Here is a 27,459-nt window from a genome sequence, read left to right on the forward strand (position 1 = left end):
ATTGAACGGTAATGCAATAAAAGTGTTTGCTTAAATAAATTAAAAAGAAGAAATATACAACTAAAAATTAACCATGTACCAGAATCTACACTTCGTAGTTTATTAACATATAGTTTTGTTTCTCGCAATTTTACTGGAATGTTTCAATTAATAGTCATTAAGAGAAATCATAATTAATTAAAAATAATTTTTGTCATATTAAATATGTATGTCATTTAATAGCATAAAATAACTGGAACATTTGTTTTATTTACTAATAACACTCAAATGGTTATGATTTCATTGTATATTGTATGTAAGTGGTAAGAGGGAAATTAGTCTCTCGTCTTGAGATATTTGAAAATTAATTCTTCCATTTACCGATTTAAAATAGTTTTATTATTAATCACTTATGTACTATCGGACTTTAGCAGGACTGTAAGTTCTTATAGAAGGGATCTTGGTACAGTTTAAAGTATATAGCATACAGTCTACATCACTACCTAACTTTTCTATTGTTTTCGGCAAAATACTGTCAGTTATACAAACGTCTGGATGAGTCAGACAGATGTAAAGTAACACTGAAACTGGAACTTGAAATGTTATACATCAATGTATAATTCTCATTCATTGTTATAAAACACAGGGATGTGTCATTACGATAACAGATAGGATTATCTAGAAAAGTTGGCATCTTACACGAAAGAATTTTGAGCTGTTAACTTACCATAAAAAGAAGCCTAAATATTTTCGTTAAGATGTGACTGGCAAAAACGGAAGATTGCGTTAAATCAATAACAACCTAGAGAAAGTTATAAGAGTTGTATACGACATCTCAACGAAACAACTGATGGCATCTCACACCCAGCACAACTGTCGTAGATCTAATACATTTAACGTGGATGATACAGACAGTTCTTTTCATTACCACAATCCCTTATGCTTTCCCATTACTGTACAATAAATCTCGGGGACTGATGTTTCCTCAAACTCAAAATTCTTATTTAACTAAAAACGATCATGAAAATTCCTAAAATTGACTCTAAATATGAAACTTGAATTAATAATTATAATTAGGAGAGGCAAACTAAAATAAAGCCGTAGAATGCATTATAAGAAAATTATTAAAATGGAATTAACTGAGAACTTACAATATTTATTAACTTTCAAAAAATGAGTAAAAATAAGTAATTCACTTAATAGAGTTGTAAGAGGGATTGGACGTAAGTTACCAATGCGGTATAATGCTGTTACTAAAATGTGACAAATAGCTCTTTGTAAGCATCCAAATTAAATAGATCAGTTATAAAGTTTGCATGATAATGTTTACACGGATCAATACTGTGCACTTTATGATCAAAAGATAAAATCACTGCATATTTCTAAAGATTTAAAATTTTATACGTACTTGTAATTTAATTTTTGTTTGTATTCACACTTATAGAGTCTAATCACAACTGTGAAGTTTGGTGCACAATATTGAGTATATTTAGATACATCTGTACGTAATTTCATAATATTTTAATTTTTCATTAATAAATCTTATAATACCACGTTTACGAGCGCACGCAATTTTGTTCTCGAATCACTTATTCTTAATTGAATATGGTCCGTATTTTCTTTATTATTGATAAAAGTTTTCAACTGGTCAAAAGAACTAAACTTTCTATAGTAGAGAATTTATAGCATGACCGGTGACTTCGAGATGCGCCGTAGGCAAAGACGGAACTGAAGTGGTGGGGGGGGGTGGAGCGGCTCAGTCTGTTGCCGTATTTAGCCTTGTGAACTTCGGTCTCCAGTCTTCTATACGTGCCGCCCAAAAAAACATTCGCTTGTGCCAATTCACGAGTTGTAATACAATTTGTGAATTAATTGCGTTGTGCTAATTACGTTTTAAGTAAATAGTTTGATATGGATCATAATATAAAAAGTAAAATTGGAGGTAGAAAGGTTATACACGGCCAAGCAAGAGAAATGCTTCCCATTTTATGAAACGAGAAGCAGAAACCAATACACTTATAAATTTGAAGAAAGTTCAACAGCGTGTCGTAGAGGCAACTGGAATTTCTGAAAGTACGCTGAGACGAATTTTGAAGGAGGAAAAAAAATAAGTCCAATTGGCAATTCTTTTAGTACGCCCAACAAAGTAAGAAAACGCAAACATACTAAAAGTAATCTGGACAATTTTGATTTGGGTGTAGTTCGAATAACAATAAATAATTTTCATCGACAACGGGGTTTTGTTATGTTAACTATTGCGTGTGGAACGTTGGCGTTATTGTTATTTTAAGTATACATCATTAAATTAACTTGATACAAGTTGGTAGATAAAACTGAGTTTTTTCTTATTCTACTGTGTAACAAATTAGTTTAACCAGTTTTATATTAATTTTTAATTTAGCAGCTAGGCTATGTCAGTTGAAAATTTTTAGTGTATAATTGTATCTACTATCGTAAATCCTGAAGCTTATACGGTTAGTATATGATAAATTGAATTTTAATGGCTAACAAAGTGTAACAATTACAATTCTGAACTGTTGTCGTCGTTGGAGATCAAGAATAATATAAATTCCTACCCTTTCCCAATTTATGAGAACCCTTTCTTACCACCAAGTATCTATACTGCGAACTCATTAAGAAGTCGCCGTAACTTCAAAAGAGTCTAGAAATGTTCAAATATTCTCAAGGTCTCCTATACTAAATTGCTCATCATAAAAGACCACCGTGGTAAGAACATAAGGGTCTAGAAATGTTGGCAAACACTACAATATTCGGCTCCCGCCACCACTATGAGCCGGGAGCCGAAAACTCTCAGTAGAGTTAGTAGCACCGTATTCACTCCCCTACTTTAGATTGTGCCCCCACGCGCTCAACTCCTCCACTCCTCACGCGCATCCCACCGGTCATGCTATAACTTCCCTAGAGTACAACCCGCCATTAATAACAATGCACAGTGCTATAGCTACTTCAAAACCTTTAATGTCACAGTCTGTGACGTCATAGTCGTTCCCGTTCTTTGAAACCAAGACCGGTGACCGGTCATATAGCCACTCCGAAACTCAAAACTGAATACTGATCGACTGATCGTCAATATCAGTTGTTTCTTCTTCTTCTTTCATTGCTTCGCTACGGATTTGGTTGTGTTAACATGTTACGTGCACGGAATCTAGATGGTAGGCTAATATACTCATAATTTATTCACTTTTTAATGATATAAACTAATTTTAAACAACGTAACAAACGATAAGAGTCACTAAAATAAAATCACATATAGTAGTAAGAACAGCATCATGGTATAATATAATTAATTAATTAATTATATTATAACTATAGTAACTTATTAATATGAACACAGTTGTAAAATTATTTATTTAATTTATATACCTACGGTAATACCATTTTTGATAATGTTGACAACGAAGACGGCCAAAGCAAATAACAATTAATTTGGGACTAGAATCAAAACTCGCCATGTCCATTACATATACAATTTTAGAAATTCACAAAAACTGTTTTGGATATTTTCTCTTTTGCAACACAATATTTATGCAAATTGGTGAGTAGAAGTATGAATGGAATATACAATAAAACCCATTTCATCCCAAAAATGTTGAATAAAAAGACATTATACTATAAAATAGTTTGGACATAGCAAGTTTTGTTAACAACTATTGGACATAACTGCTTTTGTTCCTTGTCTTCAAGGACACGGTAAGTTATGTTGCTGAAGAAGAGGGAAGAGCATCACACATTTTTACCGTGTCATAGAAGGAATTTGCTTTGAGTTTATGGAACTTTAGTTCTGTCATGGAGTTTGTTTTATCTTGATCATGTGTACCCTATTAATTTGTCTCTTAACATAATATTATGTCGAACAGATATACTGTTAAAGGTCATGTTTTGTTACCCCTTCAAGTACAGTTGAAATCCTTATTAAACTCAATACTCATCACTAAAATAAGATTTTTACTTTGGCATTTGCAGCTACTGTGTTGTTTTATATTGTCCATAAGTTTGCAACAGTTAAATCAGATGTAAGTTAAAATATTACCTGGAGCATCACTTTGACATTAATGGTGTTTCTGTTGCATTTAGAGCCTCTATAAATTGCTTTATGGATTGTTTTTTTTTTTTTTTTTTTTCTTCAAAGTGTTTGTATTTGCAATTACCTCCTCTGTGTTCTTTAGGGGAAATTAAGTAAGTAATGTGTATTGCACACTCCACTCACTGAAGTATTATCCTTTGAAAGCTCTAAAACGTTTATGAAAGTTCTGCAAAATAGAATAGTAGTATCCAATTCGTCCTCCTCGGTAGACTAATGGATATGATCCCAGCTCTCTTACTAGATCAAGCGTTCAAATTCCGTGGAGGGCCAATCAGGCATAGACACGATAAAATAGTGTACCTTTGCTAATAAATAAATACTAGTGTAAATTGAAGCCAGCATAGCTTAAAGCTGAGGCTTAAAAGGGATAAAAATATATAATTGATTACCGGGACAGATAACAGCCCTTTTTAACAAAATACTTTATAGAACGACCTCTTGTTAGTTCATCAACATTTTCTTTCCTGCATCTTGTTCTAGAAGGAAAAGACAACGTTGTGTATTTAAGAATCAATCTATATTGTACTATCTTCTTTGGCACACTGTAGAATGTTGCATGAAAATGCTTTATACTCTGTTGCTTAAGGAAGCACACTGAAATGCTTTAGATTTGCCTCCACATACTGGAGGTTTGAGTATCAATGTTGTGCTTGAATGCCTAAAAACTAGGACATTTTTACAAACCTTTTTAAAGAAAAGGTAAAGAGTAAAGTAATAATAAAATGGTCAGTTGAGATTCTGCCAACTTAATCAGTCATCTGTTAATAAAGGATTACAACAACAATAGTGTCACAATAGTATTCAATAAGTAATTTTGTAGTTATTAGCAGTAGTACAACAGTTTGTAGAGTAATAATTGTTGTGTAAGAAATTACATTTATTATTGGCTGCTGATACCACGGCTTGGCTGATTAAAATTTCTTAAAACCAAAATACTCATTTTTATGAGCTTCAATTTGAGGTGTCACAAGTTATTAGTTGCCATTTCAAAATTTCGGCTTTGGGTATGGGGGAGGGTGGAATGGGGGTGAGCACCCCCATTTTTAAAATAATTTTTTTTGTTCCCCCAATTAGTACTATACACTCCCGTTTACAGAATTTGGCTACTTGGGCTATAAGTCTTTTAATACGAGTTTGAAGTTTTCAAATGAACACCCTGTATAGTGATTTCATTCATGGTTTTGCTCAGTGCGTAGTTTATTAATGGGTAACTTTAAGAAAGAAAGTTATAGTCAATCTTCACTATATTGAAGAATGAATTCATGTTTATAGATTAACTTTAATTTGAAGAAAATAGCTCAAAATAATTATATTTAATCACTTATGAACTAGTTTTTGAAAAATAGTTGAAGAAATAAATTGATCACAACAATCAAGTGAATCACTTGTTTCATTTCAAATGTTCCCATTCCTAACAAGATGTATTATTTAAGGATTATGGAATGAAAACAGTAGTGAGACAGTCCAGCTTTAGTATAAGAAAATTCTGAGCTTTGAAACACCATATTGATATATCATAGAACTCACACATCCTCACTACTAAATACATTTCTATAATTCTACCAAGATTAACATACACTTGTTTTAGAACTTAAGTGAAAAGGGTAACAATAATAAGATCATAACTGAATATCTCAATATTTATTATAACAAAATAAAAAATGTTCTTGCCTTGGTTTTTAATTTTGTTGTGATTGGTCATATAAAAACAGAGACTACACAGGGAGATTCTCGGATATTTCATAATAGTAACTGTAAACCACCAGGATACTGTAGATATCCACAACTGAAACACAGAAACCTCAATAAACAAATAAAAAATTAGAACAACTAAACTAGAAAGGAATGCTCCAACTTGATCATGCAGAAGTTATCATATTTGTATGGTATTTATTACTTTGTGTTTATTTTTTTTAGCAAAAATAATTAAAGAAACCAAATTTAGTGGAGGTAGTTAAAAAAAATTAATTTTACCTCTGATATGGTGACCTACCAAATGAAAGAGCATAAATTGGATTAAAACAGCTTCTTAGACCTGTCAAACAATGTTTCCGTCTAAAAACATGTTATTACAGTAACAAAAGTATAATATTTAGTACACAAAATAAACTTTTTCTTAACCTTAATAGTCAATAAATGAATATTTTATTGTATTACATAACATAAACTTATAACAAAATAAATATCCAAAAATCAATATAAACAAAGTTGCAACAAGCTGCTAAAAATGGCTTACCACACTATCAGTTTAAATTCACAATTTTAAAGATTAAATTTTGACGGTTCTAATGTTATTGTATTTAAACACAATGTACCAGTATTACTTAACTGATTGGCAACCAGCACTAGTATCAGTAACGTCACAAACCCAAAAATAATCGCACTTAAAATATAACTTAATTCACAGATTAAGCTCACCTCTGCGCTGACCCATGGAAGATTATCTACTTTGGAGCTTTAAAACATCAATGTTTATTTTCGGGAGGATAGAAATGTTGGACTTTTGCAGTTGCTAGTAGCCATTTTGTGACTATAGTTTTACTAAAAACTACTAATACTAGTGTGACAAGTAGTAGAGTATAAAATATATATTATATTTATTTATTTCTATTTCTAAAATAATTTACTTTATTTGCTCTCATTGAGTGAGTCTGACACAATGAACCAAGATGCACTAGCATTGGCCAATTATTTGTTTCGTTGGCAGCTAGTGATAATACAACTTGATGCCACTATTACCTGCTGATTTTATTACAATAGGGGATGCTACAAAACTCAAAGGCCAAGAGATGATTTATCAAAAATTTTAAGTATACACTTACTGTTTATAATAGATAACAGAGCAACCAGACTTTCTAGGGGTGGTTGTTCATGCTGACAGTTGATCAGACGGATTGGATGAAAACAAACACAATAAATAACATGCAAATAAAATAAAATAAAGTCAAATGGCGTTAAATATGTTCTAAAAAATAATAAATAAATAACAATCAGAATAGTTGTATATTTAAATTAGAATTTCAAATACCAAGTGTTAAATTCAAGTGTTTCTATTCAACAATTGAAGTTGTTAAGTATTCCCTTGGTAAGAGTTTTGATCTGTTAGTAGATTTGTTAAGCTGAATATTAAAATTTAAAAAGCTATAAAATAAAATAAATCCACTTAGTTTGCTTTTTAGTTTTGATATTTTTCGGGTTATTCGGAAAAATCTCAAATTTTGTTGAATTGCATTGTTTAAATATTATAGACGTATACACTTTACAAAACAAAGAGTAAAAAGCGTTAGAATGTATATTGATTATATCTTTCAGAAGAGACATCATCCATAATGTTATGATAAAAAATAACTGTTTAAAACTACATGAAGGTTAACTTTGTTCTTATGGTGAAAAACTCAAGATCATTTTATTACAGGATATTCTTAAAAAGCCATTTAGAATATGAACTAATAATAAAAAGGTTCACACATGTGCCCTAGTTTGCCACAATTATGTTTATGCCTTGTCATTTACTATTGGCCACTGATCAGTTGCCAGTGGTTGGTTATTGTGAGTAGACATATCATGACTTGTCATTTGCTATTAACCCAGTGGTTGGTTATTGTCAGTAGATATTTTGTGACTTGTTATTTAGTTCAATTCATAACAAATAATGTTAGTTTTATTAAATGCTTTAGAGAAAATGTGCATGGAGATGACACACATTTGTTGTAATTCTTGACATGCAATGTAGACTGTGAGGAATATCTAGATAGAGTCAAGCACTCCAAGTGTTGATATAGACTGAATTAAATGATACAGGTCACAATACAGCTGGTCGCAACCATTGATGAATGACCAATGACCCACAGTAAAAGGGTGTTATCTTGGCAGAAACAGAATAGCGGCAAATCGGGATAATGGTGGGTCTTTTTTCAGTACCTATAGGCAAAGCACTAGCAACAAAAGCAGCCTAATTTAAACTGAGAGTTAACTGATTGGTTAGCCATTCTGTGTTCAACCTGTGTGACAAAAACTTTAAATAAAGGTTCCCCTAACAAAAGGAAAGAAATAAAGTACTTTTACTTCATCTAGAGTTAATTTATTATCACCAATTATTATGTGTCATCCAGTGGGTTTATAACTTAAAATTTTGATAGTGAAAATGAAGTGGGGTTTTCTTATTTTTAAGGGGGAAATATTAGGTGTGAATAAATAAGTCATATAAAAAAACACTTCATAAAGGAGCTAGCTTTAAAAATTGGTCTCTTGCCATTATGACACACAAGCTATAGTAATTGAATATCTGTAACTCTCAGGGAATGCATTTCTGGGCACACGCTTATATTAGAAAAACATTATTTTGACCTCTAGAATACTCCATGAAACTCCCTTTAGTTAATTTTGGAACATCCACTATACCGAGACAAAATCAATCCAGACACACAAAAGTTTTTAATTAGGGATTACATATGGAAATATGAAACAAGTAATAAGAATAATCCAAATATACCGCTGCAAGTCAGGTAATTGAAATCCACTAATAGTTATAAATGTAATTTTACTAAATTGATTTTTTGTTTTTATTATGCTACATAAATTTACCAAGATTTATATTTAATAAATTTACAAAAGTTATTTTTTAAAGGATTATTATTTGCTTTTTACTAAATTTTTGGATGATAAACTGTATTGTGACAATTAATGTGAACAAACAGAATTAATTAGTAAATAATATGATTTATTTAAGCCAAAGCTACATTTAGGTACACTTTAATGAGATTGTTACCAATTAATTAGTATGGAATATTTTTCCCTTTACTTTTATGACTTCCTAGACTTTTCTTGGCATGAAATCCTCAAGTTTTTTGCAATTGTTTGTGATTGCTTCATCTCTGAACCACACCTGAATAACTGCTTCCACCAGTTTTGTTTTTTCGTACAGTCCACGTTTTGCAGTCTAGCCTTACATATTGCTCACAAATTCTCAATAGGATTAAAATCAGTTGAATTTCCAAGCCAATCAAGAAGGGTAATATTATTATCCTTGAAGCATTTCATCATAGTCATTAATGCGTGGAACAGAGCTGAGTCTTGTTGAAAATTGCTGTCCTTTGGCCTGGACTTTGTCAAGCTCTATAGTTGTGTTTGCCCCAGCAATGCTTTGTATTTTTCACTGTTCATAATACCTTCAATAGGAATGAGAGTGCCAGTTCTTGAGTATGAAAGACATGTAAACTGTTTGGTTAAAATGGCCAGCAGAAAGTGATTCATTGACTGCCTTTTGAACAAATTTTGATCGCTGGCCCTGCACAAGGAGTTGTATCTCATCAGAAAATAACACTTTTCTCCAATCTTCTGCTCTCCAGTAAGCATATTTTTCTGCCAAATTTATTTGTTTTTTCTTCATAGGTGCTGTCAAAAATTCTTTCCTCTGCAGTCTCATGGCCCTTCTCCCTCCTAAGAGTCGTTTGCGTACCGTTGAGTTGTGATTTCTTACTCCAGCCTTTTCTAAATCTTGCTGGAGGTCATAACTTGTTTTATAATCTACTATGTTCTCTCCTTTTTATATATGACACAAGTACTCATATACTCACTCTTTTAGATTAAACTCCTCCTTAAATGTGTCACCTCTATGGATGCATTCAGCTGTTCCTATACCTCTTCCTCTATACTTCTACATATTATGAGCCTGGTATCCTTTGTCCTTTCTGGCTAACTAGGAACAACAAAATAGCTCCTACATAGACATTACACATCAAGGTCGTTCTTCATGCCAGCATATATAACTGCTAAAACATAATTCCAGAGAAAAATTATATAAGAGATTGAAAATCTCTGCGAATGAATCAGACCATAGAATAATATCTTAAAAAACAAATAAAAATAGAATTACCTATAAAAACAAGAAAAAATGTTATAAATTTATAGTAAAATAAAATATTGACTTACTATTGGAAACAACATAGAAGAGTACAGTTGATGTAATGACATGAAGGGTGACAAGCAGCATTGTCAAGCCAATGATGCCCAACACTGTCAGTACAGAGTTGGAGATCACCCACCAGAGGATGTAGCGGGGCTTTTTCTGTAAGTATGGAGACGTATGCTTAGATGATATCTTTGTAATCAGTGGCAATTTTTATTTCAAGAGGGAGCATAATCAGATACACTCAAAGAACTTTTAAGACATTTAGTTTACTATATTGAAACCTAGATTTTTAAAATGAAGGAGTAATTTGAAAGGAATAAAAGTAAATACAGTACACACATGTAAAGAGATATTAATACACTATTTCAGTAAGAAAGTATATTTTAAAATCTTACATAAAATATTCACTACTATTTTTATGGATAGACATTCCAGTAAACTTCACTAATATGAACCAGTAGTGCTTAATTCACAAGATTTTTATTTTTAATTATCGGTTATATTTATAAATCTAAATACTTCAGACCTCTTTTTGTGGTGCATAAAACACTATAATAAACAGATGAAGAAATATGAAATAATGATTTATTTCACAGATATTTACATTTATACATGCATTACATAAAACTACAGGAATAATCCCTAAACACAGATTTTACTAATAGTGGTAGAGGTATATCTAATGTTTACAAACCAAATATAATTGATTTGAGCCCAGCCCTATGGAAAAAACATGTTAAAGAGATGAATAATAGCCTGTCACAAAGCTTGTGGAAACTTGCCTGTTACATATAAAATTGATAATTAATGAGACAGAATTTGTACTGTTGACTACAATTAGTAACTTTAACTTTACAATAAATTGGTTTAATAACATATCAGAAAGAAACAGCACAAACTTTACATACACACACAGGATACAGGCTAAGTTTCTTTTGAATAATTCATATGTGTTTTTAGTTTTTCTTAAACTGCCAATCAGTGTTTTGAAGTTGTCCCCCAACACACAATTTCATATTGAATTAGAGTGAGTTAAGTAAAAATACGTCTTCAGTAGTTTGCTCCCATAAAAGTTTCTAAAAAGTTCAGACACACAAGTTTCTTATTGTTCAATATGGTGGACAGGGGAAATAAAATGAGATCCTCTTCCTGAATTTCTCCTCTGGATATAGAAAAAAAAGAAAACTTTAAGGAAGATTTTCTGTGTAATAATATAAATGTGGTACCTGATAAGCTCCCAAAAGTAGGAAAAGAGAGAATGTAGCCTGCATTGACTTCAACATTATATCTGTGAACATAATTGTTCTCAGCCCTGAAAATAAAAATACACAGTAAAAAAAGTATTAGTAAAAAATAAACAGATACAATTTTACAACTGAGGCATATAATGCAATATATACACTGTAAGTGCCATTTTGGATCAAATGAATTGTAAATGCCCTTCTTTTGCTATGCAAAATAAAGAAGAGAATACAATCCTAGTCTAGTTTTTGAACTAAAACTGTTATACAAGACGTAATGCTATATGCACAGGAGTAATAATAAAATATATTTAAATAAATTTAAAATTATTTATGTTTGTTTTTTGAAATTTTATTTTAGTTAAGAATACTTTTGTATTATTATATACTCGTAATGTAAATATGGCACTACAACCTTTAATTAATAACATTCAAAAAAATGAAAATTAAGATTGAAGTGTATACTTAGCCAGATAATGGCAAATGTCAAAACAATTCAAGATTATCATATGGAAGAGGTCTTTAAATTCTTTGATACAGACCATAGAAAGTGTAATATTACAACTAATACTAAGTTATGAAGGAATCTTGGTATATATATATATATATATATATATATATATATATATATATATATATGCTTAACTATGAATAGTAATATTAATATTGGTCTTAAAAATAGCTCTGAAAATAATTGAACTAAAAATATGCAGGGTGTAAAAAGAGTCCCACACTGGCTTGGTAACTCCCGAACGATTACAGGTCAAGGAAAAAAACTTGGTACATCAATACTGCACTTATAAATCTACTTTTTGAATGAACTATAATTTTTTTCTCATATCAAGGGAATGGCCCGCAAGGAGTCAGAAGAAAATGTTAAATGAGAGAACATTTGGGGGCAGGTTTGCTTTGTTTTAGTTTGGGTCAAATACTACATCAAATTATAGGTCTTTATTAGTAGAGTACAATGCCGCATATCCGACCTCAAAGCAAGTGACATCTTATTTTAAAGGTATTGTAAAAAGAAGAGTAAACTAGAGGTATGTAATGTTACTCTATTGAATTTGGTGACTAATTAAAGTTTGAATTGTTTTATAAAACCAATGTGAGACACATTCAGTCCACTTTGACTCAGTAACTGGACTGAAATTTCCTCTCATTTAATTTACTACAAGTAATTCATACAAGTAAAATCTTTTAGCAAATCAAGCTGCAGGACTGGTTTTTTACTTACTAGTTTATAAATACTGATACTTACACAGGTTACTTGAATGAGCCAGATAAAAAGAAAACAAGTAAACTTCACCCAGGATTCCAAACAGACATGATACCTATAAAACATTAAAATTTACATGATTAACTAACGATTAAAAAGCTCTTAAATAACCTTTTTGACTCTCAAAGACGTCAGAATGATAACACCTCATTGAACTAAGTGATTTATTTCAGACATAAATGTTACAAGATCTACAAGCAGTCAGAACTTTTACTGTCCAAATCAATTTCAGGTATTGAAAGATTAGTGGAACCCAAATCATTGATGTACTGTCAAATCAAAAAGTATAGATATTTTTTACAATATAGATACAAGTGTTTCGGTTTTGAGTATGCAGTTTTAGAATTATATTATTACAAATTATTATTAAATTACCGTCTTAACTTTTATTGTTGACTGGGTGGTTCAAATCATTTGGAATTGGTCATGTTATCAAGCTCTTAAAGATCATTATCCTGCACATGTAATTTTGTAAACTATTATTTAAAACATTTAATTTTTAACACAGGTTTAGTTGAGCAGAATTTGTTCACTTACTGTGGCCTGCACCTTCTCGTTTGAACGCGCAAACCACCAGAAGTTTAGCATTGTTATAGAGCTAAAATTAAGATGGCTGCACGTACAGACTCTTTAATAAAGTTTGTTGGAAAGTGAAAACATGGATCCCATTTTACAATCTAAACACCCAAACCATCTTAACACTCAAAAGTCTTTGTTTAGTATCCACCATGGAGATTTCAATTTCCAATTGAAGGTTGTGATTGAAAAATTACATAACACAGTTTTTCCTCTTACTCCAAAAATTAAATTTCAAAGTAATTTTTCTAACACCTAAAATTTCAAAGTTGTCATGTAATATCAATAACTTTTGACTACTTAAAGATAAGTCACATAAAATATCTTTACATAATAACATTGAATCAGTTTCCATGCATAACTGGGCACAAAATTGCAGAAAATGTTGATTGAACTGGAATTTAAAGATTATATATAACTCAAAAGGAGGCCAGTCATGGAGAAATATTTATTTTAGTGTAAATTCTTATTTTTGTTATTGTAGATTATGCTTAGAATTTAGAGTCATAGGTAGTGGGATTTCCTTTGATGTGAATATTACATTACAATATACTATACTTTAATACCTGTTATTTACAAACATAATAAAATTTCCAAAAAATAAAAAGGAAAACTAATTTTAACATTAATACAATTTTTTGTGTTGGAAGACAAGTTTATATTTATACTATTTTGTAAAAAGGTTTTTATGAGATTCTAGTACATTTGATGGGCTTAATATGGGCTTAAAACAAGAAACAAAATTTAGTTTGCATCATTTAAACAAAACAAACTATTATGGTTTATGGGAGATAAACTTAAAACACAAAAACAAAATTAGTATGTTTAAGTAATTTGAATGCAGTAATAAGAGTATTTAAAATTTACAATATTTTTTAAAATTATTTATTGATATCACCAGTAAAACTCACCAAATAAAACCAGCCGAAAAACTTTGTTCCATTTCGAAGAGAGCAAAAGATACAACAAGACTTGACCCTTGGAGCTGAGAAGTTCATGTTGACAGAGACAACTGCACAAAACATTGATTTATTATCTTATGTACTCATATAGAACAAATTCAAATAAACTCGTTTTGTTGTTTTTCTTTTCTTAAAATTTCTAATACAATAAATAGTAAAACCTTTCAACAATCTGTAGTGAGCAGTAAAATAAAAATAAAAAAATGCCTTTATTGAAGAGTCGGAGTTAGGGCTATCGAGCCCTCTCTACCACTCAACCTCGAATTACGTTTTGTTAAATTATTAACATTAATAAAGATTTTATGAGTATAAATTATATATACTATCATGAAGATGAAACAGAGAGATAATCAGGAATTATATCACATTAGTTGATATATTTGATTTTATTATTTTTTATCAGCATATGTAAATTATAATATGCAATTTTTATTCAAAACAAGATAAATTGGAAAAATATTAGGGTGTATTATTTTTTAAGTACTAGGTTAAGTTTTAGTTTTTATATTTTATTGACACTATTTAATTGTACAATATGTGCTTAAAAGAAATAAAGAATTATTGGCTGTTGACAATCGACCATATTTATGAGGCCATGAAAAGAATGATGTAAATCAATATAATGCTGTTTTGAGTAACAAAAGGTTTTATTAGAAGTACTGTAAAAAAATCTGTAATTTTAAAATTAAAATTTATTTTGTTAAAACGGTTTTATTATAAGTTTATTTAATTGTCATGAAGTAGTGTGACAAAAATGATAATGTAAGGGTTGTTTTAAAGGGTTTAATTGAGATACACCACTTTTCTCTCAAAGATGTTTCAGATTAGGAAAGATTAAGTACATGATGCTTCCAGTTTTAAAGTGTTTTATTTTGGGAAAACTTACAATATTGAAAACTTAAAAATCATAATTTCACTTAGCCAACTCTTCATGGTCAGGCACTGGTCCAGGATAATCAATGATTTTATCAGATGTCTGCAGATTCATGAAGTAGCCATGGTGGATAGGTGGTATGAATTGTAGTAGATCACACATATTAAAACTTTTAATTTCTGTTACAGGTCTTTGTACCCTGTAAAGATAATGTTTATCAATATATTTTAGTAACATTGGATGTTATTTCTATTAGGACGGGACAATGCTGAAAGCTGAGAAAGACATGCCTTCATTTACACTCTCCTTAGAAAACGTGAACACGTTCATTTCGTACGTACCGAGTCCATTGCATTTGCAACCATGATTACTGGTCAACCAGCTATACCAGCTTATGTAGATATCCCTTTTTTGGAATTTAAATGGCTTCTTTTTCTTTGATTAGATTATAATTGAATACCATACTTTGGTTACATAAATACGTTTAACTTTACTGAAGGTTTGTATAGAAACAAAGTCAGCATCATTAGGTATGTACGAGTGCCAATTACCATGAACTTGTGATCATAAGTTTTAATTTGGTTGCTGTCACTTTGTACCAGTTTTAGCATTGAAAGGCAAAATTCAAATTCCTATTTTGACCTGAGCATGTTGGAATCAGTCATATAGGAAATAATGTGCTCAGCTTTAGATGCACATGTGTGAATGAATTTCATTACACAAGAATTTCTTATGAGCACCTATAAGCAATTATTTCGTCCCAGTCAAACATAAATCCTGTGTCACTTTGTAACTCATGACACCCAAAATTGTACACATACATATTACGCTTGTAATAAGCTAGTGATGATGTAAGTTTAGGAAAAGCAAGTGCTTTTCAAGGCTAAAAGTTAAGGTGTAAAATTTTGGGTCAGTCTTCTTTGTATTAAGTTTATCATCTTTCACTGATGTATTGACTAACTCTGCTTTGCGTAAATCCACTGATACTCAAACTCCAAGTTGCAAACTATTGCCTCATCAATAAAATTTTTTTTTTTTTATTTTGTATGCATCACACTTGTCACAGGTACTGTATTTGTGGGAGAGGTGTGGATGTCAAGGTTGTACTCATTTATCAAAGGTTCTCCTGTAGATATGATGGAAACGTGTGTTCATTACTCTGTAAAAAGTTTGCATAAAAAAGTCACATTTAGATTTGAGAATAGTTGTTTCCGATTAGGATTTTAGATCTTTTATGAGTGATATGGGGGAATTGCTCAATTTGCTGTTTGACAGATTGTATTCAAATGTCTGAGATTTTATCAGGAGGAACACTGCACCCCTGTTTGTGATCCAACTTGTTTGCCTAATTTTAGATGTTTAATAGCCCTAGTCATATGGCCATCTGATATTCTGAATGTTTCAGCAAAGACTTTCTTACACACGTTGACAGATTGTCTTTGAACTTGTACATACAATTTTTTATACTGATTTTGGGGCACATGGCTGATTCTTTGGTCACCTAGCCTGTGGTAAGCTGTTTAACAAGACCAAATAAACAAGAATTTTGGGCCTTGAAAGAGCCTAAATTCCAAAAAGATTCAAAAGCATGTTTTCGTGCATCTCAGATATGTTAGTTTTTAAGGCAAAAAACCGTCACTATTAACAATACATTACTCGGAACTGTGTTTCTTACTAGTGTACTATGACCAGAGTTTTTTAGGTGCCTCTTTTCTTCTTTACATTTTCATGTTGTTGTCTTTTACTAGTTTTCTTTGAATATCCATCCGATACAGCTTCAATGGGCTCTTCATTCTACGGTCCAATCTCTAAAACCAAAAAATAAAATATATGCCATGTATATAAAAAAATAAATAATATCAAATTGATTGTCTATTGTGCATTATTAAAAGTGTAACGTAAGAAATTATATGTAGTATATTTTAAGTACTATTAATGTAAGTTATACAGTAGATTATATTATAAAGTACTGTTTAAATAAGGCTTATTCCTTATAATATTAAAATGTATTAAAGCCAGCCCTGTTTATAAGAAAGGGGGTAGAAACCAGCATGTAAACTGTAAGACTATATCTATAATACTTATTGTGTCAAATGTCTTAGGGCAACTTATTTGCAAACGTATTACTTGCTATTATTTGGAGTCTGAAATTTTATTTTTTATTCGTAAATTTGGCTTTCGAGCTAAATGAAGCACTGTTGATGCTGTCAAGACTCTTGTTGGTGATTGTCATCATGGTTTAGAGGAAAAACTTAATTTAAAATTAGTGTAGCTATTCAACAAAATACCTGCAGATATCAAGAATTTACCTTAGCTCAGATTCAAAAAGACAATAAAGAGCAGTGTAATCAATACATGTCTGCACAAAGTACAAAGAATGTTATGATGTGGACTATGGACTTTTAACCCTCAATGGGAGTGTATTTATTTGATCCTTCAATGGGCACACAGGAGCCTCATTAAAAAAAGTTATAAATAAATTATATTGGTAAGGTCTGTTTCTGTAGACTCTTTATGTATGTGAGCTGTACTGTATTGGTTAAAAATAATAAATATAAAAATTAAAAATTGTTTTAGTAAAATGCTACAATTTAGAGACAAATGTTCAAAAATAGCCATGTATACTGATTAAAAAATTTTTTAGATAAAATATTATACAGTATCTCTTACATTTAAATATATGTAGAATTCTAAGTATTCTATACATTATACATTCTATAAATGTATTTACTGCATCACAATTATGATCTACATTACAAAAAAATCACAAATATAGGCAACATTTTCCATCAAAATATAGATAATTCTTCAAACACACATTTAAAAAGCTTGAATGACTGTATTGTTTGACCCCTTTTGAAAGCTTTATGTCAATAAAGGAAGGATATTTAATAAAATGATTTTCAGAACACAATTAGTAGTAACAAAAGTCGGTTTTTCCAAAACATTTAGTGTTTAAACTCATTAAATAAAAATCATTAAACAAACTACAGTACAAAAAATGACTTTACTTTATAATGACATTGATAATTGAACTAACAAAATACTTTACCTAAACGGCTTATAGTATTCTTACTGGGAACATTCTAGGCATTCTCTAGAGTGACGATCATCACAATATGGTCGACTGCAGGTACAGCAGACATATTTTTTCCTTCCTTATCCTTGGGCAGAGGTAGCATTGCTATTTATGAAGTGGTTCTTCTTGAGGTTGTTGTGTTTGGGACTGTACAATTTGAGGAAAATCTGTTAAAATACATTTAAGACTTTTCCTAAGTTCCAGAAAATATGTATACTGAGACTATCATGGCCAGAGGGATTTTTTTCGACATGTTGGTTACCCTTGCATGTAGCCTGATTCCTCACCTCTTCAACAAGACCTGTTCGAGGTCAGTACATTTAGAACTGCTAATGTGACAATACGTTTAGTGAAAAATGTCAATCCAATCTGCTGCCAAGTACGAAATAAGCGTGTAATTTGTTATCTTGTTTACAAGGGAAAAACTCCGATTGAGATTTATAATTAGGCACATTTTTTTGGTAGCACTGGGCTTGAATCCCCACCACTGGCCATCTTTGTAGCCACCCTTCAGCTGAGTAATAAACAACTGTACTTATTTTGGCTTCTAGTACACCCCTGTATGCTGTTCGAGGTTATGCTTTTCCTCGTCTTCTATACTGATTATGTTAGTTGTGGTTATGTGTGAAGTGATTTACATTATTTTCTTGTGTATTTAGTATTGTTTGTAACCTTACAAAATGAGCCTACCAGACAACACAATTATGACACTGTTGGAGAATAGCAGCAGTGATGAAAGTGTCAAAGACCCTGACGCTGACCCAAATTATGACACCAAAGTGGAATTAAATTAATTAGATTTAAACTCTTCAAATAAACAAGAAATGGAAGATCCTAGTGTTCTACAGATTAATGAGCCAACTAATGTAAGTGAGCAAAACATAGTTAGAAACCTACATTTAATTAGAGGAAAAATGGTTACATATGGTCTCCACAACTACCAGATAGGGAATGAAGCCATTGAGACGGAATATAGTTACACACCTTCCTGGTACAAAAGGGGAGGAAGAATGTAAGAATCACAACTGAATCATACAAATTATTAATCGTACATTAGACCACAAGATAAATAAAGCTGAAAGCTGGCAACAAAGATTGCCAGTGGTGGGGATTGAAGTCCAGTGCTGCCAACTAAATTTACATGGGCACAAACAATTCCCACAACAAACTTAAACTGAGAAAAATGAAAATAAATTTTTGTGGGGTCCATTTAAGCTATCTGACTATGTCATGCATTACATAAAATGTTAATGACAATAAATGACTGATTTATTGAAGTTTTGCTGAGTGTACAACTCAATATAAATTATACCCTATGACAATGAGGAAGATGAACTTAGAACTAATAACTACTTGAAATTAATTCAAATGGTAGTATTACTCTTAAGTTACATATGAAAAACATTGCACAATTATTAACGTATAGACTAATTTGGTAAATAACCATTTAGTAAAAAAAAACAGACAGTCATGATAACAGTCAAGTATTTGAGGTTTCATTTTACTTTCTAGTAATTATAATAGTAAATGAACTTACCAGAAAAAATTCTTCATTTTATGAAGCAGGTGGTTGACAATCATCAAAGGCTGAATAGAAATCAATTTTTTTCTTTTTCTGAAGCAGGTGGTTGCCAATCATTAAAGCCTGAAGATGCTGAAGATATTGGCTTACTCAAACTATAATTCATACAGTTCATATCCATAGAATCTTCACCATCCATGTTTTAGGACTCCACTAGAAGTCAATAAACAAAAACTTGGACAATGACCACAGCGTTGGAGGGAAGGTGGTGTACATCTGACTTTCACCACCACAACAAAGGGTTCTTCACCCTGCTAAACAAGTACTGCTGCCGTGTGGCTAATAAAAGATCGTGAGTTACACTGCTATTCCATCTAACAGATTTGACTATGGGGAATCCAGACATGACCATAATGAAATATTATATATAAACGAAACAAATACTGATCCTTGCAGGAAGCTTTTTCAGGATTCAAAAATCATGACTTTATCGAGTTTATACCTGTATGAGTTATGCAAATATTACACACAACATAAAAATAATTTTCCTCGTGATACAAACACCAGACATAATTTTATACAGATAAAACAACACACCTCTTCCAAATTTGAAAAATCCATAAATTTTATGATTTGTAAAACAATAAATAAAATATTGAAATGCAACAAAGAATTGGTGTCCAGCAAAGGGTTTTTAAAGGAAATCAAAAATAGTTTGTTAATGAAAGCATACTATTCGGGAAATGAATTGTTTGATGACTCTTTCATATAAAATAGGATTTTTTAAATTATTTAAAATTGTAATAGTAGTTTTAGATTCTGATAGTTTATAGTCAACAATGTTTCAAACTTCTTTATATTAAGAACTGGTTAACTTTGTGTTACTTAAATAAATGTTTAGTAATTACCTTATGACTTTAAATTGAAATCTATGACAATTCTCTATTTACACAATGTATTTACTCAGAAATCAAAATCTATGGTCTATTATAATATTATTAAGTTGTAAAGTCTGCTTGAACAGTTAACTATCTTTGTAATTTTGTTGTTAAGAGAAATATACTTTAGATTTATATAAAAGTAATATTATTTTATTTATTACATTTCAAAGCTCACTAATCCACAAATAGTATTTGCTGTCTTATTTTATAAACAAAAATTATATTGTTTTATAAATAAAATATACAAAACTAAAAATTTGTACTTTTTACATATTTTTTTAGTTTGACCACATTTATAATATTTCTAATTAGGAAAAAGTTGTAGTGAAATAATCTTGATTTACCAAAAGAATACTGTTAAATTTCAAAGACTTTTGTGACCTTATTATGGATCATAGAATTATGATAAATGTCTCAATTTAAAGATATGATTAATATGCATCCTAAACGCTTTTTAGTATTTCTTGTAAAGTGCGCTAGTTTAAAAAATACAATATAACAAGGTTGGGGATTTTTTTAATAAAAAAAATTATTAGGACTAGGATGCGTATAATTAAAAACAAAACAAAAACTGTGACATCTCTTGTAATTCTAAAACTACGAATAGGGCTGTCAAAGTGTTTGAATATTAACTTATACCTATATAAGACTATTATGGTCACAACAGATCTACATCTTATAAAACGCACATGAATACAAATTATAATATAAATTTACATGAATTTATAAAAATTATCTCTTAAGATGTATATTGTAACATTTTAGAGATTCTTTTATTTAAACTACAGCAAAAACTTAAATCTTATCTAGGCTTGTGACATTTTACAAGGTTGATGAAGAATTTAGAATTTTTTTTTATGTTGTACTAGCTGTGATATTCATATGGAAGCATGGATATGTTATCTTAGTTAAATCAATAACAAACATCATGGTGGTTCATTAAAAATCCAATTGAATGAGAAATTTCCCTATCAACATATATTAAACTGATGGAATCACAGGTAATGAAATCATATGTGTGATCTTACCTTACTATATAATACTTAATATTGTCACAAGTCAACCGTTACACGGCCAAATACAAATAACTAGTTCAAAATGAGTGAGAAATAATCAAACGCCACCACACACAACACTGTCTGCACACAGACTGACTGGGCCAGCTCTGGTGACAACTAGCTGTTGTGGAAGTGGATGATTATCCAGTTAAATCTGAGTTGTTTACCACAGCTTTACTCATTCTTTATTGTTTATTTAATGAATAATAGTGTATATTGATTTAATAATGTGAGTTCTCACAATTACTGCATTGAATCAATCTTTCAACAAAACTCTATTCTATATAGAGTTAGAATATATAGAATAGAGTTTTGTTGAAAGATTGATTCAATGCAGTAATTGTGAGAACTCACATTATTAAATCAATATACACTATTATATATATATTCATTTAAGTAATACAGGATTATATATATATATATATATATATATATATATATATATATATACATATATTCATTTAAGTAATACAGGATTGTATTAAATTTTAACATATATGATAAAACATGATTATCCAATATGAATAAACAGTATTGTACACATCATTGTGTTACTCAGATTCAAATAATTTTTATAAGCAATTCATACAAATTTTGTACATTAATACAAAACCGCTACTAAGCGGTTTGAGTATTTTTAATAAAGAAATCATTATAACTGTTTATGTAAATAAAGTACATTAATTGCCAATTCTGCTTGCTATTCAACCCTTATAGGATCAAAGAAAATTGTTAGGTTGACCTTCATACTTAAAGTTTTGTGACCAGTGTGTAACTAGACACACTATAAAAGTAAAAACTAGCTCAAATTTGTAGTTTTTACTAACATGTAGGAAAAAAATTAAATTGAGAGATTCAACAGGACTTAATACCGGATATTCTTTTCTATGGAATTTATCCATACTATATCAAACAATATCTATAATATAATGCTCACTTATTTTCTTGCAATTTGTACATAAAAACAAGCTCGTTTGCCCTTTTCCACACAAACTCAAATTCAAAATGTTTTTTATTTAGACATTTACAGAATATAAACGACATTGTCAAAAATACTTAATACAGTCTGAACTATTCCATTATTCTTGTACATAATATGTCCACATACCAAAAGTACATAAAATAAACACATATAATATTAAATATGTACATACAAAACGAGGATATACACTATTCATCATGGACAGTCACGTTTAGTTTAAAATTTGATAGACACACAATAAAAATAACAAGCAATATTTACAGATAACAGTAACTCAATGCAATAAAAATATTTAAACTTTAAGGAACTAAAAGACCAAGTAGTCATTGCCTATGCTTTCAACCATGTCTCTAGTCTAGTTTTAAATCTGAGAAGAGGGACACAGTCCATGCTTCTTGTGGCAGTTTACTGAAAAATTTTATTCTTAAATACAAGAAACTTTTTCTCCAACTAAATATAGGGTCAAGCAAATATTTCTTTCTAGTACTATACAAATGAATTTCTTGTTAACTATAAAGCTGTCTAAGTTTTCTTTTACCTGAACAAGGCAACAATAAATAAATAAACCAGGAAGGATCATAATATTTAGGTCTTTAAAAGTTTGTAAACATGATTGATGATCTGAAACATTTTTTATAACTCTAAATGTTTTTTTTTCTGTCAGATGGAAACACTTAATGAGCTTGTGCTATTTCCCCAAAGAGTTATTCCATAACTCAAATGAGAATGAAAATATGCATAATACAGCTAAGCAACATTTTCTGACTAACACACTCTCTTGATCTACATAATACAAAGACATACAAGATAATTTTGTACACAAACACTGAACATGATACTTCTATCTTTAAGACAGTAAGATGGAACTGAAAAGACTATCAGTAGTGTAGTTAAAAAGGTCAATATAAAATACAGTAGAATCCATTCAAACTGCCCATTTAGTTACCCACACCAACAAATTAAACTAAACAGTACAATATATTCATTTTTTAATTTGAATTTTGAAAATATTTAAATACAATTTTCCAAACAAAAATTATTTATTTGCAAAATTTAATTTAATGATAATGTACTTTCCTGGTGAAGTATAAAAATTTAAGTATTGTTTTAATTTTACAATCTGAAATTTTGATTTAAAATTTAATAGTATCATATTATACTGAAAACCACAATAAACCTGTTTTAATTATCTAGGCTTCAGTACTCTGACATTTCAGTAGGCTTTCTTCTTATTTCATTATTTTATTGAGATTCTATTCAAACAAAACAGATAATGCTTGATGATGTTAAACACATCTATTCCTTGGATTACGGTTTCGATTTAGGTGTAATATTAAAGCCACTTATATTCCATTAGTAGAGACAATTAATAGTTTAACCTTTCCTGCATTGCTCAAGAAAAATCTAAACCTTTCTATTCTTTGGCTTCATGCATTGCTTCAACATTTTTGGTACCTAGTGTGAGGACAACTTCTGATAATTTGTTTTTTTAACAATTTCATAAAGAACACAAATATTAAAACTTCATGAAGCTTATTCAATTAAAATATAATTTATCTTGATAATTTTGTTGTATTAATTTTTCACTAATAACATATGTTCACTGATCTCACAGACTTTTGTTTCGGATTTCTTCAGACAAACTTTTACTCCAGATTCTAGAAATCAAATATGATGTTGTGACAGCATCATATTTCAGATGTTGCACTAACAGAAAAAAACAACATGGCCGTCTAGTGCATATACAGTGATAGTTAGCTCTGGAAAATGTTATATTTCACTAGTGATTTAGGTTACACACTACAAACACCAATAGAATCAAGTACCACGAGTCTTACTACATATAAAAACTTACCAACTCAGAAGAAACAAAGCATTTAATAAAGTGTCAAAGTTTACCTACTATCAGGCAATAAAAGCAAATAACTTAATCAAATGACTACATTTTTTACTATGTTATAAGGATAAAGCCTTTCATGTTTGAATGAAGAAAGTTAAAAATAATCGTAATTGGGAATACAATAGCGTTTTATGCCAAACACTTTAATGTTATTGTCAATCATATGACATCATGTCTGCCAGTGGTACAACACATCATTAATGATGTCATTAATTATAAGGACAAGTATTCCATATCACTGCACTGCTGTAGACAACTGCCATATCACTCCATTTCCAACTCAACACAAGTTGCTAAGTAGATAAGTGTGGTGGCTGGGGGTGTTGACCTGAAAGCTGCTGACTTTACTCTTGGTGAGCTGACCTCAGACACAGCAATACTGTCGTCAGTGTCCACAGATTTTCTAAATACAACTGCTATTGTGTACTACTGTTAATACTTTCTACAAACTGACACAGGAAATAAATTTATTTACCAATTCTATAATTTCCAACTCTTCAAAAGAGCAATCAGCCAAGAACTGCATAAAAAACTGATTTTAAAAATTACTTTAAAAGGAACAATAAGCCAAAGCTTGCATAAAAAATTGCTAAATTTTTATTATTATAACAGAAGCAGAACCATAAAATTATTTCCAAGGATAGAAATAGCATCAAGTTACGTACACAGACATAACAATTTTTCCATACTTCAAAATGCAAATTGTTTCAAACAGTTCAAAAACTCAAAAATGGAGTAAAAAAGCTACTCAGCCAGTTCAGCAAAAGCCTCCTCAGCACCTTTGGATTTTCATTTCATTTTGGCAGGCAAAATATCAAAATATTTTATCTCAGCATAAGAAGGCTTCTTTTCAACACAAGTCATTCTGTGTCCTTGCAAACAACTAAAAGCTTGCAAAATATCCTGGTGGTGTCTACACAATTGGTGTCAAGTATTCAGCCATCAGAACTCCTAAAGGAAATCACAGGGATTTTTAGATCATATTGATATTCTAGAGAATAAATTAGCTACTGTTGAGGCGGTGATAAAGAAATAAAAGAAGGTGAAAGAAATAATCTGAAGAAAATATAAAACATCCTAGTTAACTAGGACGAGACAAGCCCAGTTCGACAAAGTTATACAAGAAAAATTAAAAATCCAATTTTATTTAGAGACCAGCCATTTGAAAAATTTCAAGGAGAAAGCAGACCAAGACTTCGAGCTCTAGTGCCAAAGCCGATTGAGGACAATACATTGACAATTTTCCTCCGTGATGTTGACTAAATCAGCAACAAAATAGAGATTCTGGATAATTTACTATCCTCTTTCACAGCAGATGTAGTAGTTATTACAGAGCATGGACAATACGCAAATACTATTGTAAATAATCAATTAAATGGCTACAGTCTTGGGTCAACATTTGGAAGAGAGTACAATATCAAGGGAGTTGCAATATTCAAAAGTAACCTATTGGAGAATGAAACGACAAATTTGAACACTGAATTTAACAGTACTCTAAATAATAGAAATTAGTATGTGAAGTAACAGCTACCTCTATTGGCCACATAATAAAAGCATTAACATTGCAGATGAAGCTATTGAGGTTCTGGAGCCCCTACCAACATATAGCAGAATCATTTTGATAACAGATGTATATATTGACATTTCAAAATCTAACAGAGAGACAATAATTTGTTACAAAATACTATCTTATAATATGGTAAGACTCCAACTTCCAGCTACCAGAATATTTAGAGACCAAAGATTTCCCATTGACACTGTTTGGGTCAATGCTGAAATGAATGAATGTCAAGTTAATATTGAAATACTTCATTACATTGTAAACTGAATTGGAGGAAGTGTAATGTATTATAACAAATGCATCATTAATATAACATGAAACATCAATGATTTTAAATTTATAATCTAACTAGTTGTACCTGTGACTTTGCACACAATTTCATAGATTCACACCTGTATGAGACTGCTAGTTCAAGTGAAATATATTTCTGACACCAATGTTTGATTTCTTGCCAAGATCACAAAAATATGCCAAAAAGTGTATATTTATAGTCATTACAATTTACTTCGTTCTTATTATTTTTTTTACGTAGTTGATTTTGTCTTGTTTCACGATCAAGAAAATATATATCACAGATCAGAGAAGCTTACTTCTATCAAAAGACAACTAAGATTTTTTTAATCTTAATAACTAAGTTTTTATAACAACAGTATTTAAGTTGATAGTAAAAGTTAGTAACTTTTGCCTTTTACATCTATACCTAATAGTTTATAAAAATGTACAGTACTATTAACAATGATACAATTTACATGTTTGTTTTTTATGAACTGAACAAATGTTTGAAATATTTTGGAAAATTTAGAACTGGAATTGGTACGGTAATCCATGAATTTTCATCTAGCATAGTTCTAAATTCTGACCATCCTATGTTTTAGGACATTCTCTAAGGTAGAGAGTACTTAAAAAATCGCTGAAATCTAAAAACGACATGAAAACTAATGGTTGCTCCTTAGAGAATTTATACACTAAAAATGTAAACAAACTGAAAATAGTGGTGACATTAATTAAACATATGGTCATACTGTCATAATGCTTTTCACACAGAACAGTTAATTACATTTAACAGGCTTTTTCAATTTATATTACAAACTTCAGAGACTTTATAATATTATTAGAATGAATAATAATGAATAGAGATTGTGGAATTCAAAGCTTAAGGAACTATTTTTATAATGTCATCTTGCTTCTTCAATTATTATACATCAACATTTTAATTCTTAATTTTTCTAAAACGTGTATTTTTAATGTTATATTTTGTGTAAATAGGGGTGGTTTTGGGAGTGTCATGTTGAGGGAAGTTATATAGAAATTTTTAGTAAGTGCCACCATGAGAATAATTGCAATATGCTGATTTTGAGTACAAAATCCACCTACAATCATAAAACAACCTTTTCCAATATTACATATATTTTTATTATGTTCTAGAACAATTTAGTATCATCTCTCAAAAATAAGAAAGTCTCATAGTTATATCACGATTTCTTCACATTTT

At 30.3% G+C, this 27,459-nt stretch overlaps 1 protein-coding gene across 5 annotated transcripts; it reads right to left on the bottom strand.

Moving 5' to 3' along the window:
* Positions 1 to 5,710: 5,710 nt before the first annotated feature.
* LOC124357739 lies at positions 5,711 to 26,388 on the bottom strand. 5 transcript variants are annotated; one of them, XM_046809758.1, is made up of 7 exons: positions 17,977 to 18,144; positions 16,600 to 16,732; positions 14,000 to 14,100; positions 12,495 to 12,567; positions 11,222 to 11,307; positions 10,016 to 10,151; positions 5,711 to 5,870 (listed from the first exon to the last, which is right to left on the bottom strand). In XM_046809758.1, exons 3-7 carry the CDS (start codon positions 14,084 to 14,086, stop codon positions 5,800 to 5,802), a joined length of 453 nt encoding a protein of 150 aa, XP_046665714.1. In that variant the 5' UTR covers positions 14,087 to 14,100; positions 16,600 to 16,732; positions 17,977 to 18,144; the 3' UTR covers positions 5,711 to 5,799. The 5 variants fall into 5 exon arrangements, with proteins under 5 accessions (XP_046665714.1, XP_046665712.1, XP_046665716.1 ...); XM_046809756.1 differs by lacking the exons at positions 16,600 to 16,732; positions 17,977 to 18,144 and adding an exon at positions 26,326 to 26,388; XM_046809760.1 differs by lacking the exons at positions 16,600 to 16,732; positions 17,977 to 18,144 and adding an exon at positions 26,360 to 26,378.
* Between the last annotated feature and the right edge of the window lie 1,071 nt (positions 26,389 to 27,459).

Source organism: Homalodisca vitripennis, chromosome 3 (genome assembly GCF_021130785.1).
Source record: "Homalodisca vitripennis isolate AUS2020 chromosome 3, UT_GWSS_2.1, whole genome shotgun sequence".
NCBI lineage: Eukaryota > Metazoa > Arthropoda > Insecta > Hemiptera > Cicadellidae > Homalodisca > Homalodisca vitripennis.